This window comes from Micropterus dolomieu, linkage group LG20 (assembly GCF_021292245.1).
Source record: "Micropterus dolomieu isolate WLL.071019.BEF.003 ecotype Adirondacks linkage group LG20, ASM2129224v1, whole genome shotgun sequence".
Classification (NCBI taxonomy): domain Eukaryota; kingdom Metazoa; phylum Chordata; class Actinopteri; order Centrarchiformes; family Centrarchidae; genus Micropterus; species Micropterus dolomieu.
Window position 1 is genome coordinate 22,761,055 of NC_060169.1, and position 27,935 is coordinate 22,788,989.

Here is a 27,935-nt window from a genome sequence, read left to right on the forward strand (position 1 = left end):
AGACTGTGGTCCCAGCTCTCTTCAGGTCATTGACCAGGTCCTGCCGTGTAGTTCTGGGCTGATCCCTCACCTTCCTCATGATCATTGATGCCCCACGAGGTGAGATCTTGCATGGAGCCCCAGACCGAGGGAGACTGACCGTCATCTTGAACTTCTTCCATTTTCTAATAATTGCGCCAACAGTTGTTGCCTTCTCACCAAGATGCTTGCCTATTGTCCTGTAGCCCATCCCAGCCTTGCGCAGGTATACAATTTTATCCCTGATGTCCTTACACAGCTCTCTGGTCTTGGCCATTGTGGAGAGGTTGGAGTCTGTTTGATTGAGTGTGTGGACAGGTGTCTTTTATACAGGCAACGAGTTCAAACAGGTGCACTTAATACAGGCAATGAGTGGAGAACAGGAGGGCTTCTTAAAGAAGAACTAACAGGTCTGTGAAAGCTGGAATTCTTACTGGTTGGTAGGTGATCAAATACTTATGTCATGCTATAAAATGCAAGTGAATTATTTAAAAATCATACAATGTGATTTTCTGGATTTTTGTTTCTAGATTCCGTCTCTCACAGTTAAAGTGTACCTATGATAAAAATTACAGACCTCTACATGCTTTGTAAGTAGGAAAACCTGCAAAATCAGCAGTGTATCAAATACTCCACTGTATTTATTGTTTTCTATGTAAAGCAGGGATATGTTGTACCAACTCTACAGCACTATTGTTCCAAAACCTTATAATTTGTTTTGTGCGGTGCTGCGTTACTTTGATCTCAGTCTGGTGTATTCTCCAAGCAGTCCACATTTTATAGCTTATTTTAACTACAGTAAATAGCGGGTTATCCATTCATGCACGTGACTTTATTTTCTCTAAGGCCAGCTGAAGTTTAACGCATCGAGTTTCCCAAAAGCAGTTAAGGTTGAAAGTTATACATTTGTGTATATATGCTTACTTCACAGCCCTTTTAAAAAGACAAAACACAACCTGATTTGACCTTTTTTAATGAATAAGTAATTTCATTCAAACAAATGGCTGCAGTAGACAGTTATTAAATAAAGGCAATTGCAAAGCAATCATCCAATATATTTTTGTGGAGAGATGTTTCAGCTGAGGGTGAAGCAGCAACCAGACACTGAGCACAAATGTAAAGGTTAACACCCATTTTATCACTGTTCTCTAGGTGCAGAACAGAAAAACTGTCTCCTACATGACATACCGTCTGCAGGATGGTGCACTTTCATGGCACTACACACTCAGTTATCTAGTGTAGTTGTGTAACAAAAAGCATGTTCACAAGTTTTTACGTTAAAATGGTGTGCCCTTTATCTCGGACAAAGACTAAAGTCTGGTTGCTGTCCCCGTTCCCCAAACACCCAGTACAAAAAAGAGAGACTTTACCTAAAACTCTGTGGAAGACTCATTCAAACTCTTCTTTTCATTTAAATGCCATCACATAAAGCCAGAATGGCTGCCAGTGGTACTGTTCATATACTGTACATAGAAATCTCATCTTAAACCCGCAGGAAATGGCTACTTTCTCAGATACCACGTGATGTTTACTTTATTTTCAGGGAGAGGAAACTGGTCATTACAAGTACGCTATATAAAACGTGATTAATCGAAAGCTTACAGTTCAGCTTGTATCATGACGAAGACTTCCACTAGCCATACATCAATCCCTCTCTCTGACAGCCAATAATAAAATCACAGCCAGCCCAGATGAGTGACAGTCAAGTCTTATCAGTCCACAGGTTAGCCCTTCAATAATCAAAAGCTTGGCTGAAGTAGCGTTTTTGTCCTCCTCTGCTGTTGCCATAACCACCGCCGCCACTCCGGAACCCATTACCACGACCACCATTTCCCCCAAAGCTCCGCCCCCTTCCACCCCTGAACCCTCCCCCTCTTTCACCGCGGTTATTGAACTGCTTCTCCTCCAGCTCTGGCAGCTCTGTGGCTACAGTCAGTTGCCAACGGCGGCCATCCTTCCAGTTATCCTGTTGAAGGATCAAGAAAAGGATGTTAACAGCACTACCACAGTCTGTCCACTTCAACAAAAAATATTTATAGTTGACTTTGGACTGTTCATTTTCACAAATGTAAGACACTATAAACAGTCCACCACAGCTGTCGTTCTTACCTGCATCTCCTTGACTTTGTCAGCTGGGACATCAAAACAAACTCCCTGTAATGAACACAATAAGGGTGAGACTGAGTGTTTCTGTCTCACTCTCTTTTTGATAGGAGCTACAACAGCATGGTCACGCCTACAGAAAGGTTTCACACATTTGCGTTTTGCTTTTCTTCTCTCAATTTGCATTTTGATTTACCACCAGGTTTCCCATTTACTTTTCATTTGCCAAGTCTATTACATTCATTTATGAGCCTATTTTGGAAAAACACTACTAATCCAAGTGGGATCTCACGACAGCACTCAATGGCTATCATCTCAAACCACTTATTTGTATCCTACATCCGTGCTCAACTTTATAACTGTATCCATCATACTCTTCTGGTACAGATATTACTTAAAACCCTATTCTTGACTGTAAGCTCATAAAAGTAGAATTTGACAAGATGACCCTTAAGAGAGTCTCTCTCTCTCTCTCACATGTTTACACATGTTTGTGTGTGTACATACTGTTCTGTCTTTGAGGAAAGTCATTCTGTGAATGTGGTTCTCAAACTCTTCTCCAAGCTGTTCTTTGATGGTTCTCCAGGCGTAACCCAGATTATGCATCTCCTGAGAACACACCAACTGCATAGTGGTGTAACCCTGCATAAAAAAACAAATATAAGGGTTAGACAGCACCTACAACCACAACAAAGTCACGACGGAATCTAAATGGAGAACAACATATCAACAGGGTTAAGAAGGGCTGCTGCAATTTCAATCATCCTGCAGTTGGTGTTCAATACTTGCAGTGTGTAGGTTGTTGACAAGTATAAAACCAAACTTACAGCATCAGAGTTGAGCAGGGACCTCTGCTCTAGACTTGTGGCTCCAGAAATATGGGCCAGGGCTGCAGCTAGAGCATCAACCGCTCCTCTTTCCTCAATCAGCTTCTCAGCTGACGCTCGGAAGTACCCAATAGCTGTGACTGGAACAGAGTCCAGAAACCTGGACAAAATAAAGAAATAAAACATAAAATCATCATTTGCTCATTATTATCTCATTATCTTAATTTCATATATCAAAAACAAAATATATATATATATCAACTTGGCTCTCAATCTCCAGAATTACCTACCTGACAGCATCCTTGCTTGATGACTTGATGATATCATTAGCGGTAGGTACGCCAACTCGTTTGAATGTGATACCCTGGGATAATAACATAAAACATAGACAGTTTGGTACTTAAATAAAAAAAAAACAAAAACATAAAGGGGAGTCACACAGATTGCACAGATTGTCAGAAAGCTGCGTCTTTGTAAAGTAAGACATGCTTTCATGTGACTGCTAAACTCCCAATAATCCCCCCTTCCATACAGACACTAGTCACTTTACATGGACACTGAACTCTATTGCACTGAGTAAGTGTTACTATGTGCACTGTTCATATTGTCTGTTTCTCTGGTACGATACATCCTGCTGCTACATATAATTTTTGTGTTTGCTGTTATAATTCTGAAATTTTTTAAAATTAATTTTATTCGGAGCCTTGCAACGAAATCTCGCTCAAATGTACATTGTGAATGTGCAGTTGGAAGACAATAAAGTCTGTCTAAGTAAATTTTACACACTATTTCTGACTACCGGGAAAAGGAGACTTTCACTCTGGTTTTCTATGTAGTGCAGCAGCACCTTCTTCAACTCCAGCCTCTCTAATGAAACACTGTCAATGCTCTACTTTTCTGGCTACTTTTGATTCTCCCTTCTTCCTTCTGTGACTTTCTTGTCCACTTCCATCCCACATGCTTTTCTTCTTTGTCCCTTTGTCTTCTTCGGTTGGATTTAAAAAAAAGACACGTACTGCTTTGTTTTCTACGTAGCGCAGCTGGTCCTCTTCTTTCCTCTGGTAGAAACAGATGCAGACTCCAGTCCTTCCCGCTCGGCCCGTACGTCCCGAACGATGTATGTATGACTCCACATCCTGATGCCAACCACAGAGACAGAAAAATGTTCAGACAAAGTAAAGGAGACAGGCCTTTATGAATCATAATTTATGCAACATTGTTAATAAGGTGTGCAGTGAACATTGAATTCTTAATTTTTAAACCAGTGTTTGTAAGTGTACTGCAGTTCTTTCCATTTTAAAACTGTAGCATGTACAATTACAATATTAAAATGCAATTGTCTTATGTGAATGGAATCTTAAGATCACAGTAAGATCACAACATATTTATACATCTAAAATATAACATCTACATAGCAAAGAACTGGCACCACCAATAAATGCAAAGATATAGACATGTTATAAATTTCTTAATGATTACTGGCAATGCATCACACCTTGGGCGGAGAACACTGGACCACCAGGTCGACTTCAGGGATGTCTAATCCACGGGCTGCAACATTGGTGGCAACCAGAACCTCAAAAGCTCCGTTCCTGAAGCCCTTCAGCGTTGTCTCTCTCTGTTTCTGAGGAATATCACCATGGAGGGTCTGGGCACTCTGAAACCATACACAACACATGAAACACTCTGCTACAAAAATTTGAAAATAAACGCAGAAAACGTACATTTTAAGATTGAAGGCAACAACCCTGGTTAACAAATACATCTGTCACAACTCCCCAATGTTAGAAAACTCTCAAATGATAGTTATGAAGTTACAGTATAAGAAATGTCAGTTGATCATTTTACAAATTAAAAAGGTGTAATGTATCGCCGTTGTATGAATTAACTATTCTTAACTGTGAGTCTACCTGTTTGATGGATGCATTCATGGAAAGCTCGTTGGCCTCTTTCTTTGTCTCACAGAACAAGATGGTTCTGCCGTGGCTGCCGCTGTAGACCTGGATCACATCACCTATCACGGCTGCACGCTGTGACCAGTGACACGCTATGGCCAGATGCTACGGAGGGAAGGACACCCAGAGAGACAAAAAGATGAACAGGGAGAGCGGGAGAGGGAAATCAGGGGGCAAGAACAGAGATATTTTCAGTAATCCAGCCGGCTGACTTTTACTTGTACTTCATTACAATTCCACTGGTGTTGATGATGATAAATACCGACATTTTTACCGCGAATGAACTTGCTGGGCTTTCCTGACGGAGATGCATGCGAGTGCATTTTACAGTCTCAATTACTTTACCTGTACCTGCTTACAGGCAAGAGATCTAATCCTAAAAACTAAGATTACTGTAACGCTTGTTAAATTGCACCATTCACCTCGGAAGTGATTCTCTCTCTCTCTCTCTCTCTCTCACACACCCACACACACAGAAACACACATATACTTACTTCTACAGTTGTTGCAGCTCTCTGTGTTTTCTTGCCAATCAGGTCAACATGTTTGCACTCAGTTCTCATGTATTTCTTGGCCACCTCGTAGACCCAGGGGGGGCAGGTGGCCGAAAACAGAAGAGTCTGTGGATTGGAGTCGGAGTCTGTGGAGGAGCACACACACCTTCCTCATTTTACCAACATAACATGACCCCACTATACTGATCAGTTAATCTCCTTTGAGATAAGATGTTCTTTTATTGGTCCTACATAGGGGAAATTCAAGCTGGCACAGAAGAACAGGGGAATGTTGTGCAAAGAGTAAAAGAAAGAGTACAACACAATAATTGTAGAATCTATGACAATCTGAATAAAATATGAAACATACATATTATCTACACTCAAAAATAGAATATGGTATCCACTGTGTATGTGTGTAAATATGCAAAGAAGAGTTGTGCTTGGTGGGATAAGAGCCCCTGAAAGAGTTGTGCTTTTCAGTTTAAGAGTCTCTATCAGCGGAGATTGGAGATGCCGGGTGGTGTTGTGTTGTGTAACATATGATACACACACAAAAAACACACATATATACTCAGTTTCACAAACGCATACAGATTTACTCTACCTTTGGTATATGATGAAGCCAAAATCTCTTCAACCTGTTCTGAAAACCCCATGTCCAACATCTGGTCTACTTCATCCAGGACAACGTGTTTCACTTTGGAGAGATCGAGTTTATGGTTCTGGATGTGGTCTTTTATGCGACCAGGGGTTCCAACCAAAATGTCGATACCATTGCGAATAGCTTCGACTAGACGGGGGGAGAGGAGTGGAGAGAATTATTTTTAAAACCAATGTGTAAAGAGTGAAGATTGAAACCACATTAAAAAAAAAAAAACAAAGCTATGCATTTTCTATCCATTTAAATAGTTAAAGCTGAAAAGTTATTTTTAATAAACATTAAGCCATCATTGTAAATAAATTGACTCTTTTAATGAGTTGATCTATTTCAGAATTACTTGTATTTGTGGTTTTGCACAAGACTTACTCTGTGGGTTGTATGAGCTTCCTCCATAGAAACAGCTGATAGACAGTCTCTTGATAATGTCTTTGAAGTCCTTAGCGACCTGGATAGCTAACTCTCTGGTTGGAGTTAACACCAGGACCTACAGACAGACAGAAAGGAGACTGGGTCAAACATATTGAAGAGAGAGACTGATACTGGGATTCTTAAGGCCCATTTATACTCCTGCGTAGGGTCTACGTGCATACCTACGCCGTAGGCTACGCACGTAGCCATGCATTTATACTTTAGTGTACGTGTGTCCGTCATTCTGCAATTACACCCCCAAACGGTAGTCGGCAGTAGCGCTACAGCATCCACTGTGTTGACTTTTGCCGGCCGAGCAGGCTAACTTCTGGTTTAGCGCTCTGCTTTTCAAATGTTACCGACCAAATGGATCACATTCTGATAGCAAAATGAATCATTTCGCTCGGGTTGCGACGGTCAATATATTGATTCACTGTGTTACAGCCGCCGTTTTGGCTGCTAGTAAATTATAAGTATATAGTATATAGAAGTGTAAATTACACTTTACTGATGCTAGTTTTCACTGATTGGTGTGAAAGTGTGTGTGTGTGTGTGTGTGTGTGTGTGTGTGTGTGTGTGTGTGTGTGTGTGTGTGTGTGCACCTTTGGAGCTCGGCCTCTGATTAACGCCACTGGATCCTTCTGGAGCTTCTCCACTAAAGGGATGGCAAAGGAGAAAGTCTTTCCTGTTCCTGTTCGGGCTTGGGCAATTACGTCCTCTCCATCATAAACAGGATTAAATGTCTTCACCTGAATGTCAAACAGGTGAGAGACTCCCCGGGCTGAGGAAGTGACAGAGAGAGAGAGGTGAAGAAAGTGGAACAACAAGACTGGGAAAAGGACATAAGATTGATGGTAATTTGTTATTCAGCACACCCCACAGCACCTCAGCAGCTCCGAAGCCCAGTTAACGCTCCCAAAAAAATGTGCTCATTTAAGTCCTTAATGGTGATCATTAAATTTCAAATTGAAAAGATTAATATTTTAATGAACACACCGTTTATGTCACAAAGTGGACACTATTTCCCAGTCACTCTTAAAACTCATGTGTTTTCAATTAAAAGCAGTTGTTCAGACATCATAAAAGTTATAAAGTGAAGTTAATCAACCAAGATAAAGGATAAGTTCAGTATTTTTCAACCTGGACCCTAATACACCCATGTTTTTGTGTCTATGTGACAAATTGGGACAACATTTTTTGAGACCAGACTCCATCGATAAAAACAGTCATTTTTACCTCGCAGAACAAGGGAGTTGCTGGTCTAGATTTTGGGATTGTACCAGTCCACTTCTGGTCACAGGCTACAGAGGTAAAATCTAAGGTACAAAAATGTAAATATGACGCTTACCTTTTAGTTTATCGATGGTGACTTGGGAGATCCTGAAGTTAGAGAAGGCCCCTTCCTTCTGCTCTGGTGTCTCCTCCTAAAAAAAATAATCAAAACCAGTCTTTAGGATTGTTATCTTACCCTACAGCTAACTTTGAAGAGTGTCTGTTCAAGAAAACAACCCAAAAATGTTGAGGCAAAGACTGAAAAATCAAGGTTAATGTAATATGGAAACAACACGCAAATTACATTAAATAAGATTGTTACTTTACATAATTTATGAAATGTTTAAATGCTTGTGTGAATGTGAAATTAAGTTGCTTTGCAGTTGTTTTCTTACTTCATTTAAAAACGTTTCCAACATCTTCTATGAGTTTCCCGTATTGCGGGCCAGCCCACTCACATTACTGTGCCTCTGCTTTCACAACAGGTTCCAAGACCAGTTTAGCTTACGGTCAAAAGGACACATTTATTTCAAGAGGAAATAGTGTATACCGTCAGTCTACAAGTCATACCATTTCTTTTTCACTGTCACTAGCTGACTCTTCACTGGACTGGAGTGGTGTCGGGATGGGCGTCTGAACGGGGGTGTTTGGGGTGGAATGTCCGTTGGTTGCTTCCTCTGCGATTGCCTTCTTTTGCTTCTTCTTTTTTTTCTATACCCCAGGATAAAAGGGGAGACAGTGTTATACAAAGGAGCAGAGTGAGACTGTCTACAGCAGGGCATAGCCAGAAAATATGCATTTATATATCATTCAATGACCTACCTCAATAGATAATAAATATATTTGGGTTTCAAAGAGACTAGACTAGGAAATCTCCGCAACTGGTAACTACATATTAAACTTAACGCAGCACTGACCTCTGTGTTGCCTTCAGTGGTCTTCTTAGTCTTCTGCTTTGGTGTTTCTACACCATTACTGTTGCCGTTGAAGTCTGTGGCCTCATCTATGTGGTCGTTCACTTGGTCCGCTGCCAGCTTGTCTTTTTTCTTTTTCTTCTTTGGTGCTGGAGGTTCACAGTCTGGGTCCACCTGCTCTTCCTGGTCCTCCAGCTGCTGCTTCTTCTTAAGCTTCTTGGCCTCCTTGGTCTTTTTCTTTATTCATTTTCAGAAACAACAATGGTTTCAGTTAAATCAAACACTGTGCAGCAAAAAAAATAAGGACCTTTGGCAGCTTGAGTAATTTCTAATTTGCAGTTATCTCATCACATTGCTAAATAGAACGAAAAGACGTCTGTTAGTGACATGTTTTAATTATATGTGGTCAGTGTTGGGCAGTAGCGTCACTACAAGTAGCGCCGTTATTAGTTTCACTACATTTCTCAGTAGCTTTGTGGTTGCGTCGTTATTTTCTGAATCAAATAGCTTTTCAGTAACAAAGCTATTTATTGGCCGAGTAGCGCGGTAGCTTCCACACACGCTACATTTTCTCAAGCATTTCTGAAGGATCAGTGAGTGACGCCACCACCTCACACAGACCTGTATGTGTAAGTCGTTTCCATGAGATGAGAGTTTCTCTCTCTCTGGCGTTGAATGTTTAATTTGTTTAGGTTGCAATGTTGCCAGAGCACTAATTCATATATAAACAACAAAAAAAATATAATTAATAAATAATGAAATGACATTATAAAAGCTAAACAAAGAGGGGGGAAAAAACAACCGTTACATTGAAAATATGTCTTGCTTTTTGACAAGCAGTAGAATTTTTCAAAGGAACAATTATTAAAATAAGAAATAATATTAAGGATAATAATGTGATAATTAAGTAACTTTATACAAACAATAATGGTTCTCCATTTGTTGCATGAGGAAATACATTTAGCTGCAATGATATGGCAATAAGCAGGAGAGTTTCTGTATGTCTGATTTAGCTTTCTCTCACGCACACACTGTTTGGAGCAGGTTTTTAAGTCTTTCTTCTATGCTACTGTGGAATGAAGTTGGTTGAATATAATCTAGGCCTATACTCTGTGTGTGTCTGTGTATATATATAAACTATAAAAAAAATTGAAAGTAGCTTAGATGTAATTAAGCTACTTTTACCATGTTGCTGTAGCTTAGCTTGCTACATTTCACTGGGGGGTAGCTTCTGTGTAGTGAAGCTTCATTTAATGTAGAGTAGCTAGTAGCTTAGCTCACTATATTTTCCAAGTAGCTTGCCCAACACTGTATGTGGTTTTGTAAGGTATAACATACTGAAGAGGTTAACAAACACCACATTCTAATTATTACAATTAGCATTTGAATTTTGTAAGTGGAACAAAAATCGTTTTTTTTTTATGAATAAATCAGTTGTCAGTTCAACACCATATAATGATTATTTTTGATGATCTTAATTATTATAATTACACCTGAAATAAGTTAACTTAATAATCAAATTACAGTTAAGTACATAAATACATTACAATTATTGACAAAGCTATCCCAACTTAAGATTCTCTTACTGTAAGTGGAGCTTGAGTTGAGAATGTTTTGTTAAAACATATGGATACTACACAATAAAACAATAATTAGTTTGAGCTATAATTAAGTTCAATTGTTTGTTTTACTGTTAAGAGCAGGTTGTTTTGTTTATTTGATTAACAGCTGACGGGCCCAGCTGCATAAGACGTCATCAGGTCGCGCTCACAGCGCAGATGTAGCAGCATTTAAAGGTTTCCACGTTGTCAACCCGTAAAAACGTGTGATCTACAGATCGCCTCACAAACACTTTTTCATAACATGTGATCTTCTAACTAGACGAAGTGGCTGGGTTAATGACGTGTAATGCTCTAATTACCTCAGCAGTGGATCACATTCACGTTGTTTATCACACTTTGTAACATCTGCCCAGGCATTACAGATGAAACATAACATTAGCCTTTTGGCTAACTCTACCGTGCTTACAGTTATTTTAATTAATGTACCCTGTCCTTCTTAAATAAACCAAATACATAATTCATGCCGTTGTTGATTTCACTGTTAATAATATTTCACTACTGGTGTGGCAACATTAACATATCTTCTCTTGGTTTCCTAACAGTTAATGTTAGCTAGCCTGTTAGCCGAAGTTTCTGGTTAGCTCATTCAGCCACATGTTGTCAAACATGGAGAAGCCGAGGCAGGACCTCGTGCTAGCTACGCGGATCATTTAGTCTGTCCAGGCCGACACGACCCACTCAGCTCACCTTTAGTAGTTTAGCCTCCGCGACAGTGTCCACATCTTCTTCCATGGCTTGATCTTCGGTTTCAAAGACGATTTTTGATGGCATTTCTCTTCCCTGTTGGAATCCCTCACCGTAGACACAGGCTAACACACGGACACGCGGATGGAAAGGAACGCGCAAGGCTGCGCGAGGAAGGGTGTTCGCGAGCCAGACATAGAAATGCAAGCTATAGACAAGCACTGCACTGCAGATCGTTTGACAAATAATTAATCACACTGTTCCTCTCATGGGAAAACTCACTGTAAAACATTGACTGGTGTGCAATAAAGATGTGTGACAGAAATAGTGAGGAAAGCTCAAGCAAACAAGCTTAAATATCCAAGGAAGGCTAATATCGCAGCTTAGTAGGTTCCCTTTATTTTAAGCTTCCTTGGATAGCTATGACCTGGATGACTGAGATACAAGCCTAAATATGTTTCATATTCTGCACTTTAAATACATAGCAGTCAACGCCACAATGGTAACGACAATAATTGCCCAGGAGATGATGCAGTGTATTGTTCTGTGAACATTTGTCCTTTACATTTTAAGCATGCTCACCAGCACAGGTGTCATTTGTAATTGGGAAGCTGGGGACATGTCCCCACCACTTGGGGAAATGGCTGATTTTGTCTCCATTTTGAAAGCATCTGTTAGAAATGTCCTTAAAAATAGCCTGCAACAAGAAATGTTGAATAATAAATGAAAATGCTTTGAGAAAGATTTATTAGCACAATAAGAAAATATGCTACTCTATTTAAATATAGAAGAAACAAATGTGCATTGTCCAAAAAAAGTAACTTAAGCTTAAAAAAAAAACAAGCTAGTGATTACTGCATTATATTCCATTTTATCTTTATGTTCTGATTTGTCACCTGCCACCTGAATTTTGTATTTCCCTTTAAATAAATACAGATTTCCACCATAAATTGGTGCAGAAAATTTCTTCAGAATGCATGAAATTAATGCACAGAATTTTCCACCCACTCATACATTCAGCACTGAATAGTGTTAAAATATCTTCTCGTCTTGTTCTTGTGAACCCAATAATTGTGTGTTGTCACATCTCATGAGCTAAGTCTATCATCACACCTCTAATCTGAGCCCTTATGTCTCCACCACTTTTCAACACAAAGTGACACCCTTGCTCACCAGTGTGCATGTGAGAGGCCTTCTGATAGTCTGGGTTGCTATAAGTCTAATTGTCTAAATTAGAAATTAAATTGCATGTTTTTTCTGCATGTCTACAATACCTGTGTTCTTCTTTGAGAAAAATACTACATAACAAGTGATGTAAATTAAGGTTAGTTGGCAACTTACTCACTTACTGGCTTACTCAAATTACCCAACAGTTCACACAAATTACAAAAAATTTATTTTACTTATCTCTCATGGTATCTAGCCATGCTCTGCTGTTGCTGTGCTAAAAGGACAAATTAATGAGTAGTGAGTTTTTCCAATTAAACCATCATTGTAAACAATGATGCAGGACAATTAGAGAAGTGGACAGAAAGATCCTCTTTAATGATCTTGCTTTTATGGAAAAATAAAGAAAAAATTGATTGTACGAATTTACTTTAATTAAATGTATTTATTCTAAAATTACATAGATAATTTATATTGCACTATATGCTTATTTTTTAGTCTTTCTGGAAAAAATAAGGATGTTTGTACATCCAGCAGTAAGTAAGTCCAGCAAAATAACTAAGTTATTAAATAAAAGTTAAATAAGTTATTCTGCATGTGCAATGAACAGTGTTGTAAAACATATACTGCAGCAAAAACTTTATTTTCTAAGGTGTTTAAGGTTGAATGGTGTGAGCAGTCTGCTCATGATGATTTTCTACCATGCAAGTCATCAGATATGGAACTACTGCATGGTTCGGCAACTTAACAGTTAAATGATGATGATAATGAAAAACAAGCTTGCCAACATGCACAGCCATGAAAATTATAGGGAGGACAGAATATGAGTCTAAACAGAGCCTGTATGACCAGGCAGGTACGAAACAGGCTGAAAATTACTTCAGACCCCCCACATTCCCTCTTCCTTGAATACGCAACCCTGCCATCAGAAAGAAGACTCCATGTATCAAAATGCAAATCCAATCGCCCAAAATGATCATTTGTGCCAGCCTCTGTTAAGCTGCTGAATATTGTGCAATTGAGCAAGGTGCACTATATATGAGCACTTTGGCACCTAGCACTTAATTTGTAATCTTGGTGCATAGGGGAAACATACAATAAGCATACTAGCACATTAGCACACTTTACACAAACCTTAGTTCATTAGAGCAATGTGCAATAACCACATTAGCACTTTAGCACTCACATATTAATCCAATGCACCATGTTGTCAATGACATCCTTTTTATTCTGTTTTTATGTTTTCCTCTTGTGAACCACTACACCCTGTCAGTGCTTCTCAGGTTCATGTTGATATAATGTGATGTGTGATGTTTTTTAATGATTTATTTTTATGAAGCAACAATGCACTGTGCCCAAGCCAAATTTCCCTTCGGGGACAATAAAGTTTAACCTCACCTAACCTACACCAAATATGAGACATCATAGTGTGAAGAAGAAAATATAACTATAAAATAGAAAATATAAACAAAATGTGAATCAGTCAGACGTTTTGATGTTAGGATTGGATTACAATTCACGTTCATGTTTCATAGCTGAGATAAAGACGTTTGTAATAAAGTGTCTGCAGCCTAAACCTGAACACACACAACAACAAGGATGTGCTATCATTTGAATATAAAAGAGCTATAAACTTGGATAAATGGATAAAATTGTACAACTTACTGTTCAGAATACAGATGGTTGCTTTAGTAGAAGCATTCTTATCACAAAAAAACATGTTGCAATAATAGTGCCAATATATAAGTAGTGCCCGAGACACTATCACGATATACTGAGATAATGCAAATTAGGATACATCTTTTTGTTTGTTTGTATTTTATTTTATTTTATTGTTGTTGTTGTCTTGTTTGTACATACTGGTTGTCCTTTCTGTTTAGGCTGTATGTTGTGTGATGTTACGCTGGTGGCAATTGAGTTTCCCCATTAGGGATTAATAAAGTTTTCTATTCTATTCTATTCTATCTGTATGTGTTATTATGTGACAATTAATTTTTATGTGAGAATGCTGTAAGCTCAGTTGCTAATTCGTTATTTTGACTGTGTGTGTTTGGCTGTACTTGTTTGTTGTTTGCCGTGTGTTTGTTGTTTATTTGGGTTATATATATATATATATATATATATATATATATATATAAAACAATTGTAATCTCTAACAATGAAGTGACCTTGTCTTTTTTCTTTTTTTCCCAAGTTCCTGTTCATTACGGCTGTCTGAAATTTTTAGTTTGTTTGTTTTTTATGCCTCAGTTTTATACATTCAGATGAACAGTGCAATGGACATTACAATACCACCACAACAGAAGAAATTGATATACAATACGAGACACGGCAATAACAGAAAACATAAAGACAGATTAGACCAGGACAAACAAAATAAAATAAAAATACAAAACAATAAAAAAAAAAAAAAAGGAACAGAAAACACATTGTGTGAGGGAGATAAATTAATAGACTTTTTTACTGAATGATTTGCAAATTATTAAAGAAGTCTTAATAGCTTTTTTGTTTGACTCTGATTTAGAGACAGATTCGAAGAGATATTGTGTTTCAACACAAAACAAATGAAAATGTGTGTTTTGGGCTGTCTGAGGTCGAAACGGAGGAATGTTCTTATCCACTCATCCATACCAGCTGGTGGCGACAATGCACCAATGCGTTGTTATTGAATAAAATTCATGAAGAAGAAGAAGAAGCGGTCGCGCCGAGTAATTGCGACAGTGGCGTAAAGCGCCATTGTTATGGTTAGAAATTTAACCAGTCGTCCTCTGAGCTAGCTGTCAGTCGCCCTTCAACACAGAAAGAGTGCTCTTCTCGGCCAAAACCGACAACAGCACAGCGTTAAATCATGGCAGGGACAATTGCACGGAAAGCCATTGACCACCTGAAAAGCAAAGATTTCAGGGATTATTTGATGAGGTATGTATTGGAAGCTGATATATGTTGTATTAGCACGCATGCTAAAGTAGCTAGTTGGCGGCGTTAGGTTCTAACATGAGGTTACTGATAGGTAGCGTTAGCTAATGTTTAACAGCCGGCTGAAGTTACTAGCCAACATTTAAATAAAACTCCACCAACATTTTGTGTGTTAATATGTGTTGCATTTGCATCGTTTTTCGCTGTTAGTTAATATTCAAGGACGATTGTGCTTTCTGTAGTAACGTTAGTAGCGCTCACTTAACTTGTTATTCCAGTATGAGGTTGGCTGTAAATTGACTCTTAACTACACTAACTACATGGGAGGGATATGTTGTAAGTTGCTCTAGAAACACTCTAAAAACTGTCACAAAGTCTTGAAAATGGGCCGTAACTTGTGAGAGGCTTTGCTTCTAACAAGGGGTGGTGATGGCGCAATGGATAAGATGCCTGGGTTCAATCCCCCCACTGTGACCCATCCACCATTGTGTTCCTGAGCAAGACACTTAACCCCTAGTTGCTCCAGAGGCGTGCGACCTCTGACATGTATAGCAATTCTAAGTCGCTTTGGATAAAAGCATCAGCTAAATGAATAAAAATGTAAAAAAATAAAAAAATGTAACAACAGTAGTGAACTGGGCTGTTTGAAATGGTGTCCGGTGTCAAGCCTGGCTTTAGAGACAAAGGCTGCTTTTATTACTTTCGTTGGTTTATTTGTACATGAAGCTCCCCTGGTGGCGTCACATTTAGAGTAAAGGTTAAAAAATGCCACAGTGATGCGAGAGGCCATCTTTGTTTACATTTGTCACAGATAAACATGGTTATCTGAGAGCTGTGTATGCAGTGTCTTGAAAATCCAATTGAAAGTCAAACCAATGCAGTGTGAAAGTGTGAGGCACACATGGCGGCGTGTATGGACTTTGGCACCATCTCTGGTGTTTGTTTGGCTTTCTGTGGTGTGTTTTGTCAATGTGTAGGGAATACAGTAATTGTTTATCAGCTTTTGTTATGAATGCTGTGGTAGATATGGCCATTAATTATAACCTTATTTAGTAATGTGCAAACAAAGCTAATTATTTATGTTCTTTTCTTATCTATGTGGCCCTGCAAATAAAACCCAATTCAACAGCACGGTAAGGACTCATCTTTTCTGTCAGTATGTCTTTTTCTGTCTGTGCTGCTGCTGTCTATCAACTTTACTGTTGTGTTTTTTCCCATGTATTTTAGATAGTATTTTTTTATAATGAGATTCACAAGAGAACTTTCACTATTAAGTATTCGCTGGATAGTAATTGTATATTTCTGTTCAACTGTACAACTACCTCAAAATAAATGTCCAAATCATATAAAGTCAATGGTCCAAAACGGTGTTTTGTCACTTTTGTGTATCTTTACAGCATTTCTGGGGCCCTGTAGCAAACTGGGGTCTTCCCATAGCCGCCATCGCAGATATGAAGAAGAGCCCAGAGATTATCAGTGGCAGGATGACCTTCGGTAAGACACGCCGACACATAAATCCAGATGTGTGTATATATGCAAGGCACACACAATACACCCATCCTTCTCTAGTTAACTTTCTTAGGGTTGTCATTTGTACTTTAGCTCAAAGTTACTTAGAAATAAACAGTTCTTTAAAGGAAAGTAGAGCCACAGTCAGGGGTGGAAATTAACTTTTTGACTCACCTGCCAATGGGACTGGTAGATGGAAAAAAATCCACCGGCCAAACATATTTTTTACCGGCCAAAATAATAAGTTGCCTTTTTATGTCACATAAACATTTGTTTCAGTACTTTTAATAAGTATTCTGTCTAATACAAATTTAAAGAAGACACCAGATTGAAATATATTGCTATAAAATTTACTTAAGACATAACGTAAATTGTTTTATAAACATACAATATGCTTCTTAATCACCTTAAATCTCATTACTGCTCACTCTTAATCATGCTTTATCAGTCAACTTAAACCTCCTCATTAATTAAGATTTTTTTATGTTCTGCTTCAGCCTCATTTTTAGACCCCTTGGTACAGCGGGGACCAGAAAGATATTATATGGTGATATCGTACCGAATAAGTTCACCCGCCAATGTGGTGGGTAGCCTTCCAACATTTGGCCGCCAAACGCAAAATCTACCCACATTTGATGCTTGGAAAGTGTTAATTTCCACCCCTGGCCACAGTTCTTGTCAGTAACTTTGGATATTTCCTGTAAATGTACCTTTTCTGTCACAGTCTGAATGAGTGGGTCTCGAAGGAACAGAATACCTGGCAGAGGAGTTTGTACTGACCTTTGTCAGTACTGTAGTATTAGGTGTGTGCAGCTTTGGAGAGCAGGATTAAAGTCTATGATGGAACCAACTTTGAAATTTCATCTTTTGACCTGTAATGGTTTATAAATCCCCCCTACTTAGAAGTTTAATATCCATATACTGTATAACATTTGCACTGTTGATTACTCTATAATTTCTTTTTTGTGGGCAAAAAGTGTCCAGCAGTAAATGGTTTGTAAGAAGACAGTGCTCTAATAAACTACTGGCTGTGTGTTTCCCTCCGCACAGCCCTGTCCTGCTATTCACTGCTCTTCATGAGGTTCGCCTACAAGGTGCAGCCACGCAACTGGCTACTGTTTGCTTGCCATTTTACCAATGAGGGAGCACAGCTAATCCAGGGAAGTCGTCTCATAAAATACAGGTAAGAAAAAGGTGTTTTTCTGTCATTGTGAACTGATCATTTATCATGAAACACATTGTCATGAAACACATTGTTTTTGTGATTTGTATGCACCCTGACTGTTTCTTTGTTATTTCAGAATGGAGAAGAAGATGGGATCTTAATAGCAGTTTGAAGCAGATGCAGAACATTCACTGCAGAGTGGCACCCTGCTGCTTCCACAGACACCTACACCTGGACATCAAAACCCATACATCTAAACATATTATCTTATCATTGAAACCCGTAGCACTTGCACCATTTTCTTAACATGATGTGCTTCAATTTAGATTTGAAAATAGAAAAAATAATTAGAAAATACATTGTGGGTAAATGTACAGTCAAGTAAAAACCCTGACAGTTGGATGCCTTGCACACTGGATCCACTGGCTTTTGCACAGTTTTAAAGCTAGTCTAAATCAATCATTGTTCACAAACCATCTCATTTCAGGTCATCAGCATAACATTTTTAGTACTTTCTTGTCTGCTTAGTAATTAAAATAATAATGATGTTACATAGATAACTTAGCCCGAGGTCAGTTTGTGCAAATATGTCCACACCACAGTCGATTATCACTGGGTAGGCTTATGGACTTTCCTTGATTAGCCTTTGCTTAAACACAAAGGACACGGAGAACTAAGTCTTGTTTGTTGTGGCCCGGAGCAAGATATTATGCTGTACAATGAAGACTGTGTGTATGAGGATCCAGTTTGGCATTGTTTTATTAGAGTCTAGTAAATAATGATTATTAAACAAATGTTTAAATCATACAAAATAAATAAATACATATGCATTTTATGTGGTGAAGTTGCCAATACTGTAAAGTTGTATAACTGGGATGAGACGGTCTAGGTTATAATCCTCCATGACTAGGTAAGACAAGCTGCTTCTGTCAGTGCTGACCAAACATATACTGTGTTGTTGTCATGTCATTCACATTAATTTATTGTCATGTAAAATTCACATTATTTTTCCCTGATTAATGATTTGATTCTCTGGGTTTGTTGAAATAAACTGGCTATAACCAACTTAAACACAGTTGAGTGAGTGAGTGATTTATTTGTAAAGATTGTTTTTCATGAAGTTCATCTTTCCAATTCCGCTATCCTTTACGTCAGATATTTCACCAGTTCTGTCAAGGAGGCCACTACTCTGTATTTACTCTCAACAACCCTTTGCTCTGCAACCTAATGCCCTTGCTAAAGAAACACTAAACACATATTTTCAACAAAGAAAGTACAAATCAATGCTTTAACTAAGTAAACCAACCTTTGATGTGAAAAACAATTTCTCAGAGCTAGCTAAATATATATTAAAATTTTGTTTGTTTTACCACCATTTCCTGTATACTTGACAATAAACAACTGGTGGTATTTGAGTAAAAGTAGTAATATTACAAAGTGAAAATACTCTAAGTAGAAGTCCTGCAAATCACTTCTTTATATAGTGTTGCATAGTTTAATTAATCACAATGTGTCATATTTTTATGCAAGTTAACATGACTATACCAGAGCTGTCAAAAAAATGTAGTAGAATAAAAAGTACAATATTGTCCTACAGTGTGGTGGAGTAGAGGTATAAAGTAGCAAACAAAATGAAAATACTCAAGTTAAGAGCAAGTACCTAAACATTTTAGTAAATTACACTGGTTATAAATACTTTGGAAACAAAGATTAAATTCAAGGAAAGTGAAATCATTTCATTCAAACTAAAACCTGATAACGTTACTGGCATACTTACTGGGTAAGAATGGAAATGGTTGTTTGATATTTAGGAAAAAAGAATGATGGGGAAATAATGGGGAGAACAGTTGACAACAAAAAAGATAACCCTAACTAATTCCAGGAGATGGCAGTAATGCTATAAAACGGACCAGTTGCATGCTAACGATAAAGAAGAAGACCAACATGGCGTCTCTCGGCAGTAACGAGTGGAGAGCTATCTGCGACAAATTCACCAACGCCCAAAACCTCACTGATGTGGAATCACGAAACGACCCGGAAAATGACCCGTTTCGCTCCAAATATAAGGCAAGGGAGCTCCTCAGAGAGATATACTGCTCGCTGAAGAGTTTCGGCGGCGAAGGTGAAGAGGACAGCGGCGGAGAAAGCGGCGACCAGCGGCCGACAGAGCCGCTGGTGGACGGGCAGAGGGAGGACGTATTCGGCCAGGGCTTCAGCGGCGACTCGGCAGCCGGGCTGCGGGCCGCTAAACTCGGGGCTTTGGAGTACTATCTGGGCGTGAACCATGTCGACACAGAGGAGCTGTCAGCCGGACAGGAGCATCTGATGAACTGCATGAAACTGCTGGAGAGATGCAGAGTGTCTTCTGAGAATGTGTCGCTGTTTATCCATGTCAGGGTAACGTTGACATTTTAACTTAATGATGCTTTAACTGTCCCTTAGCTTTCCGTTAACAGCAGTTAAGTAAACTCTAGTTATCTATGTTCTCTGACACTACAGCAGAGGTTGTGTACAAACTGTGGCTACAACGTTAGCTAACGTTAAGCCAGCATTTGTAAATAAAAAACAATATTGACAGATATGATTGTGAATGAGATGCTGTTACGATTCAACCATCATGAACTTATTAATTATAACATTGTTAAACTTAATACAGCAACGCCACTTCTTGACATTGAAGGAGGGTTGAAGGCCTGTGGGGAAGCAGTTTAGTTTTTTTTTTTTATACACCGTCTATCAAACCCATCAAGTTGATTATTAAGCCTTGTGGAGTAACGTTAAATTATCATTTCTCATGTAATTGGCTGTTTGTGTTATCAGAACCAGTTGGGCATCCTTTGGGCAGGCCGGGATGAGACAGAGACAGCTCAAGGGTTCCTTGAAACTGCAGAATCCATCTACCAACGTTATATGAAGGAGGTAAGATTGGTTTCCTGTCTGGCAGTTCTGCCGGTAGGTTAACGTATTGTCAACAGGCCAGGAGGGACTGTGGCCAAAGAAAACCATCACTGTCATCTGAGATTACCATAGACTCTATATAAAAAGGAGATTACTGGCAACTGGTCTGTGATCTCTCTATTATGCTCATGAGAAATACTTGAATGGGAACACCTTGTAGACTGTCATATAACCATAATTTACCAGTCTGTCAGGACAGGAGCCAAGGAAGAGCATTGCATTTTTGTATTTTTAATAATAACTTGTGTACATGCCATTGACATTGCATCGGTATTCTTATCGGTATTTTTGAAGCTGCTATATTATAGTTAAAATGAATTCCTTAAATTAAGAACAAATGTGAATACAGTGCAATAGGTATCAAAAAGACAAATATAACTGATTCAAAATTACAATGGTCAAATCCTCTTCATCAGCAGTTGTTTTTTTTGGGGGGGGGGGGGTTTCAGGATGGGAGTCCTCCCACTGATATGTCAGAGTACTTTACTACTGAGGAGAAGCTCCTGACACACCAGGAAAGGACAAAGAGGTAACTTGTAACACCCCCCACACACACACACATACACATACACATACACACACATACACATACACACACATATGTGCACTGACAGACCTATTAACTGATGGTTTTAGCAGTATTATTCCAAAGTTCATATGATAGTGGTCACTCATGCAACATACCCCTTTTTACATTTCTCTATATAGCTCCCCCATCTGGCCATTCTCCTTTTTACTCTCCAATTTTCCTTTTTTTTTTTCAGGTTTGAGTTGGCCTACACTCACACAATGTACTACCTTGCTCAAGTCTATAAAAACCTTGGTGAGTCCGATCCTGTTTCAATCAGATAAGTAGAACAGTATGTATTCATTGGTTTGTGTAAAGTAAATACTGAAAAACATATATAAAATGTACTTAATAACTATAATAACTATAGTGTTTGTCTCCCAGGTGAAACTGAGCGTGCTGGCACCTACTGCCACAGTACCCTGCAGAGACAGTTACAGTTAAATCAGTTCAGTCCAATGGAGTGGGCTCTGAACGCTGCTACACTATCACAATATTACATCACTAAGGTAGAGCATACATTGATTTAAAGTAATTGAAAACAAGTGATTTTAAAACCTTACATCTAAAAGGGTTTAGTATCTCTTTTTGTCTTGTTTTCACCAATGCTTAAATGCTTCCTTGTGGTTACATCAAGTTGAAGAATTTTGGTTGTAATAATCAAAGATCATCTCTGGGTGTTTACTAGCGCTGTCACAGTAGTTTGTTTTCAGTATAATTAATAACGTACGTGTGTGTGTGTGTGTGTGTGTTGTAGGGCCGATACATGGAAGGCAGACATTGCCTCTCAGCAGCTACTGTCATATCAGATTTGGCAGGAGAGATTCCTTCTGAGGCCGCAGCACAGGAGAGCAAGTATCCATCTAAATCTTTTAATTAATGTACATATCAAAGTAAAAATACTGACTTCTGTAGCCCTAATCAAATACAGTAAGCCAGACAGGAGAGAACACGACTGTGTAGCAAAGCATTGTAACATCTGTGCAGCCAACCCTACCTCCCTTCATCAGCCATCCCCTTCCTTTCTCTTTCTGACACTTCATCCCTCCACACATATATCAATCATTCATTCCCCATCTCCTGGCACATCTTTTTCTCCTTGCGTCTGACCCAGGTGAGACAGAGAGTGAACGTAGGGAACAGCTCAGACAGAAGAGAGCAGAGATTGCGAGATGTTGGATAAAATACTGTCTCAACCTTCTGCAGGATGCTAAGAAGCTGCTAGAGGTACTGCGTGCTCTTATGTGTGGCTGTTCTTATAAAATCTTTAAACTCAAGTACAAGTCATGTGACTGTAGTCCCTTATCATGCGACACCACCACTATTATGTAACAGTTAGTCTATTATGTAACAGAAACAAACAGCGCTACATAACAATATATTTTTTTAATCACTGTAACTTTTCTGTTTTTGTCTAAACTGTGTGTGTGTATCACTCTCCCTTAAAATGTGCTTGATCATTTGTTTGTTACCAGGACAACGTTGGGGAACTGGATACTGATCGTCAAGAAGAGATGAAGAGAGCAAGAAGAGTTGAGGAGGAGGAGGAAGAGAAGGGAAGGAAGACTGCTTTGCTGTTCGGTTCTGAAGACACCTTTGACTCCATTGCTAGCCATGAAGAGAAGGTCTGTATACCGTTTCTGATACTGGGTCAGATATGCTTATCTCACATTTCGATACTATCGTATTGTGATTCAATATTATGTTGTATTTTTATTTGCTTACACTAGACAAGTGGGACAAGTTGAATCTTACAGAGACAGATTCTAGAGACTGCACATCACATGTCAGTCAGTCTGAGTTTTATTTCAGCAGCATCATTGCTGGACTGCATCTAAAAGTGGTAAATAAAATACTTTTTGAAGTAAACTGCAACATTTAGCTGTTCCTGCTTATCTAACAAGTGGCATAAGAATTCAGGAATGGGGGGGAATTGTTAAATTAATTACAAATGATAATATTTATTCATAATACTTTATAAAAAGTTGATACTACTGCTTGTGCTACTAGTAATGGTTTTGTTATAATTATTAGTGTTGCATATCATGTTGTGCTGCTACTTGTTATCAAAAATCATCATTATCTCGGTTAGTAGCAGCAGAAGTGCTTCCCTTTTTATTGATATCAATATAAAATAGCCCCTGTGTTATAACAGTAGCTATTTTTTTCAGATATCAGATTTTAGTATGTTATTGCTGGTAGTTGTGATATGAACACTGCATATTAAAAGCATAAACAAGCGAGAACAAATCTGACATTAAATACATATTTAAAATGACTGTATCATTATTGCAGTAGATGAGATCAGATTCTCTGTTTTCCAGGTGCCCTGTTTGCTTCCATTGGACTTCACTGAGGCCAGAGGTGTATTTCTGGTGGGACAGAATTATGTCACACAGGTATATACACACAGAAACAGGGTTGGACCATCATATCCTCAACTTAAGACACTCTTACACAAGTAAAAAGTTGTATGAGCAAGTTTTCTTTTTAAAATGAATTTAATAAATAAAATTGTGATTAAAAAAAATCAAGCTATGCAATAAAAACAGATGCTTTTGAGTTTTGACATTTATGTTTGGGGGCTGTGAAGCCCATTGAGATATTGTGTGTTATATTGGGCTGAACAAATAAACTTGACCGAACTTGACACGTCAATGAAAGCTGAGAGCTGCATGTTTGCATCTTTACTGTTCCTAAAGTCCTCGACAATATTGTCGTCTTGAATATTCTCCTCAAGAAACAAATGTGCACTGGGATGACATGAGTATGTATGCTAAGCTGGTGTTAATGGCAGAGTTGCCTCTTAGAAGAATTTTACTGAAGGGCAATGAGAAATTGTGTAAGGAGCACAAAACCAGGTTTTCTGAGCAAGTAAAAACTTCATCCAGATCGGTCTACATTTGCCCTAAGCGTTGAACCCACAGTGTATAGTTTCAACATGGTAAACTGTCTCTCCATCCTTTCACTCACTCTTGTAGGCCAAGGAGTACTTTCAGATGGACGGCTATGTGACGGACCACATAGAGATCCTGCAGGATCACAGCGCTCTGTTCCTGGGCCTGGCTTTCTTTGAAGAGGATCTGGAGCGGCGCTGCAAAATGCACAAACGACGAGTTGACATGTTAGAGCCAATCTGCATTGGTACTGCACTAACTTTGTTCTTGAGTTGCAGGTTTCGTTTGTTCTTTTGAAAAAATATTTTCGAAAGATAAAGCAAAATAGAAAAAGACGAAACAAAATAATTTGTAAATGTTCAACCCGAATGTCCGTGCAAGGTGACATAATTGATTAAATCTGACTTTGTCTGACTCTGCTGCTCTACAGACTTGAACTCCCAGTACTACCTATTGATCCGCAGACAGTTGATGTTTGAGTTGGCTGAGATCTACAATGAAATGATGGACCTGAAACTGACCCTGGCCAACTTACAGGCAGATACACGGGCTCTAGATAATCACACCATTAAGAAATTCAACCATCTCTGCTCTGCCTCTGCCAAGTGAGTGTATATGTCTGTGTGGGCATACCAGTGTGTATCTGTGCATCTACACTTATATCTAAATTATCTGAAATCCTCTGTTCTCCCCTCCAGATACTTCCAGATGTTCCTAGACTCTCTGTGTTCTCCAGAGGGGAAGCCTCCGGAGCACCTTGAAGAGGAGGTGCTCAGACCGGCTCTGGTGGCCCGCTTCAGAGTGGCCCGACTCCACAGCAGGCTGATCTCCTCTTTACCCTCTGCTCAGCTGGACAACCTCAACAAGTCTCTGGAAAACTACAAGTATGCAGATATATTTGTTAATTTATGGGGATACATCCAAACTCTTTCTGGGCTGCATATAGAAAGGTGTGCTCTCAACAGGAGTATTCCTGACGTTAACATGAAAGGAAAACAGAATGAAAGACGGTATTTGGTGAAATAGAAAGGATTTTGTTGAAAGCAGTTAATATGAATGGAAAAAGGCTGTGCTCCAGTCGACATACGTCCAGCTGTCATGTTGTTTATGTGTATAATATGTTGACTATCATTTTCATTCTCCACCTGTCGTCTAGATACGTGGTGCAGTATTGTGAGGCCCACCCGGAGGCAGCAGCCGCTGTGGAGACAGAGCTGGAGCTGAGTAAGGAGATGGCTGATCTGCTCCCTCTCAAAATCAACCGCCTTAAGGCAAAGATGACTACAAACAACTGAAGGAAGCCACTGTTCACTGACTGACTTGACTAATCGTGTTAAATCTATCCAAATAAGCCAGTCAATCTAAGTTTACCGCCTTATAGCCAATGAACACTCCCAACAATTACAGAAACTGGATGGCAGATTGACTTGCTTATATGTATTGGTGATGGCCTCTCTTTATTTATTTTTTTTGGTGCAGTGGGCATGCTGCTTTCACAAGAACTGACAACACATTACAGGCCGAGCATACTGTATGTGCTATCCTCTGTACTAGTAGTAAAATGTGGTCAGTTTACTTTTATTTAAATAATTGGAACAGTTTTAACAGATTGAATGGGAATTGACCTAGAGCTGTGTTTCTTTGCCTCAATGCTTTCTTCTCAACTGGAGTAAAGAAATTTAACACACAAATGTCAGACTTGAACAAAACGAGTCCCAAAACATCCTTACGGCAGATATGTACATAACCGATTTTCATTTTACTATTCAGGTGTCCTCTGTGACCCTAGTCTGCTTGTTACTTGTTTTTATTGTTAATCATGTTGGGTTCAATCAATTTAATGAGGCTTTATTTTCTACAAAACACTTCAGCACACTAAACTTCTGTTTCTTCAGCTACTTTATGTCTCTGATAGTAAAACAAATGTAAAGTCCCACTGTAACCAAGGTTAGTTTAATTAAAAGGCAGCCAGAGGTACAGACAGTGGAGTTGATCCAGATTGTACTACAGACAAGTTGCTGCCTGAGCCGTCACAAACAACCGTCCCAGTGACAGTAAGTAGACTTGACCACACTGATGCTGGTTAATTAGATGTAAAAATCTGCATGATGCCAGCCTCGTCCAATTGAACCTGCGTATTTTCTTCCTGTCTTGGAATCACGTTGTCATTGTGTTAGGTACAGTTGATGCTGTATGTATGTTCGATAATAAACTAATGAAGTAATGGACACTTACATCACAATACCAATATGTGCGTTTCACTTGCATTGAGAGGCTGGGTATAAAATAGGTCCACAGTCTTTTCTCTGGTATTTATCCATATAACCAAGTTGATTTAATGAGTGGCTCCCTGAGTAAAAGGCTAAAATTGTCTCAGTAGAGAAGTGTGTAAAACGGTGTCTTATCTCCATAACCGACTTTAACAATGTGGTGATCATCTCAGCTTATCTTTTGGCCAATTATGTCTTTAAATTGTTCATCTCCCACCGTTGTGTCCTGCATGTTTCCCATATTGTTAAAGTGTTTTGTACATTTACACAACTGCATACATGTGTAACAGCTGGCAGCGGATAAAGGGACATTTTAATAGTAAAACGTCCTAAGAAACACAATAGCTGTCCATGTGAGTGTCACTGACCACAGAGATCAGATGTGTGAGATGACGCATTACCAATTTTTTGTTAACTGTGAAGCCGTGCGACTTTGCCCTACTCTCCTGCTTCCTCTCTGAGGGCATTGTGGCTTTGTGGCAAAAGTACTCCTGCACGACAGTGTCTGATCTATAGGATAGATACTTGGCTAAGTCTGGTGACACCATGGTGACAGGACTGATTACCGCCATAGCCATCCAAGTCAGTGTCCTAAGGTTAAACAAATCTTCTGTATGGATATGAACCGAGACAGATGAGAGGAGAAACATGGCAAAGGCAGATGCTTTCATACGTACGCTTTGTTAGTTTTGCCTTTAGTTTGTCTTTCCTTCTCAGTCTGTGTATTAGTCCGATATCAGAAGAATCAGAAGGAGCTTTATTGCCAAGTAGTGTTTTACACATACGAGGAATTTCATGTAGTGATAAGGTGCTACATGTAGACAAACATACAGTCAACATAAATAAATGTAGAAATATATAAATATGGAATGGAAAACAATGTTGCAGATATATACATGTACATTATTCTGGGTATGTGAAACAGGTCACATCATCTCATTAAGCCTTTATTATGTGGTTTCTCCTTTAAGACATAAGAAAAGTGTCACAAAAGCTCAAGAGAACTGACATGAGATTTACAAATTGAATCAAATTATGAACATCAACATACACATCCCACCCCTCTCTCTCACTAACACACACAGGCATGCAAGTCAAAAAAATAATTGTGACGCGATGGAAACAATTTCATGGCAAACCTGCAATCCCTGCTTTTATTTCTGCTCCCCATAACCTTTCTGATGCTTGTCAAAGCGTGTATTGACACACCTGCTGAACTTCTGCTGATGTAAGATTTGTTTTTGTGTGAAGACTTAGCAGATGTGCCTGCTGAAAAATCAGGTGACCTGCAGTTCCTGTTGATGGTTACAATTCATGTCATATGTGTTTTACGGACAGAAGAAGTGGGCTTAAAATAAAATTACTTTAAAACTTTAATCTCTGATCCCATTTGGATTCATTTAAACCTTTGGACCTTTTTGTGATTGTTTCTGACGCTGTGTTTACGTGCTTGTGACAGGCTGTGTTGTGTGTCTTATCTCCTCTGCTGCACTCAAGCTTCTCTTACAAAAGAGATCTTGATCT

The 27,935-nt window shown here is 38.9% G+C and overlaps 3 protein-coding genes across 3 annotated transcripts; 2 read left to right on the plus strand and 1 right to left on the minus strand.

Annotated features, from left to right (window-relative positions):
* Window positions 1–975: 975 nt before the first annotated feature.
* Window positions 976–11,121, minus strand: ddx21 (DEAD (Asp-Glu-Ala-Asp) box helicase 21). Its single transcript, XM_046033105.1, has 16 exons — window positions 10,965–11,121; window positions 8,659–8,892; window positions 8,312–8,452; window positions 7,818–7,893; window positions 7,072–7,250; window positions 6,428–6,545; window positions 6,005–6,190; window positions 5,398–5,543; window positions 4,859–5,008; window positions 4,444–4,605; window positions 3,965–4,084; window positions 3,239–3,312; window positions 2,949–3,108; window positions 2,629–2,763; window positions 2,128–2,172; window positions 976–1,984 (listed from the first exon to the last, which is right to left on the minus strand). The coding sequence occupies exons 1-16, from the start codon at window positions 11,046–11,048 to the stop codon at window positions 1,751–1,753; spliced, it is 2,244 nt and encodes a 747-aa protein (XP_045889061.1). The 5' UTR covers window positions 11,049–11,121; the 3' UTR covers window positions 976–1,750.
* Window positions 11,122–14,874: 3,753 nt separating this feature from the next.
* mpc1 (mitochondrial pyruvate carrier 1) lies at window positions 14,875–18,793 on the plus strand. The gene is made up of 5 exons (XM_046033518.1): window positions 14,875–15,047; window positions 16,174–16,177; window positions 16,442–16,538; window positions 17,604–17,736; window positions 17,855–18,793. The coding sequence occupies exons 1-5, from the start codon at window positions 14,977–14,979 to the stop codon at window positions 17,877–17,879; spliced, it is 330 nt and encodes a 109-aa protein (XP_045889474.1). The 5' UTR covers window positions 14,875–14,976; the 3' UTR covers window positions 17,880–18,793.
* Window positions 18,794–19,642: 849 nt separating this feature from the next.
* On the plus strand, window positions 19,643–27,788 carry LOC123959028 (kinesin family binding protein). The gene is made up of 13 exons (XM_046032858.1): window positions 19,643–20,115; window positions 20,539–20,637; window positions 21,126–21,205; window positions 21,441–21,499; window positions 21,629–21,753; window positions 22,002–22,095; window positions 22,359–22,471; window positions 22,720–22,869; window positions 23,569–23,643; window positions 24,226–24,388; window positions 24,572–24,746; window positions 24,840–25,025; window positions 25,298–27,788. The coding sequence occupies exons 1-13, from the start codon at window positions 19,663–19,665 to the stop codon at window positions 25,434–25,436; spliced, it is 1,911 nt and encodes a 636-aa protein (XP_045888814.1). The 5' UTR covers window positions 19,643–19,662; the 3' UTR covers window positions 25,437–27,788.
* Window positions 27,789–27,935: the final 147 nt, after the last annotated feature.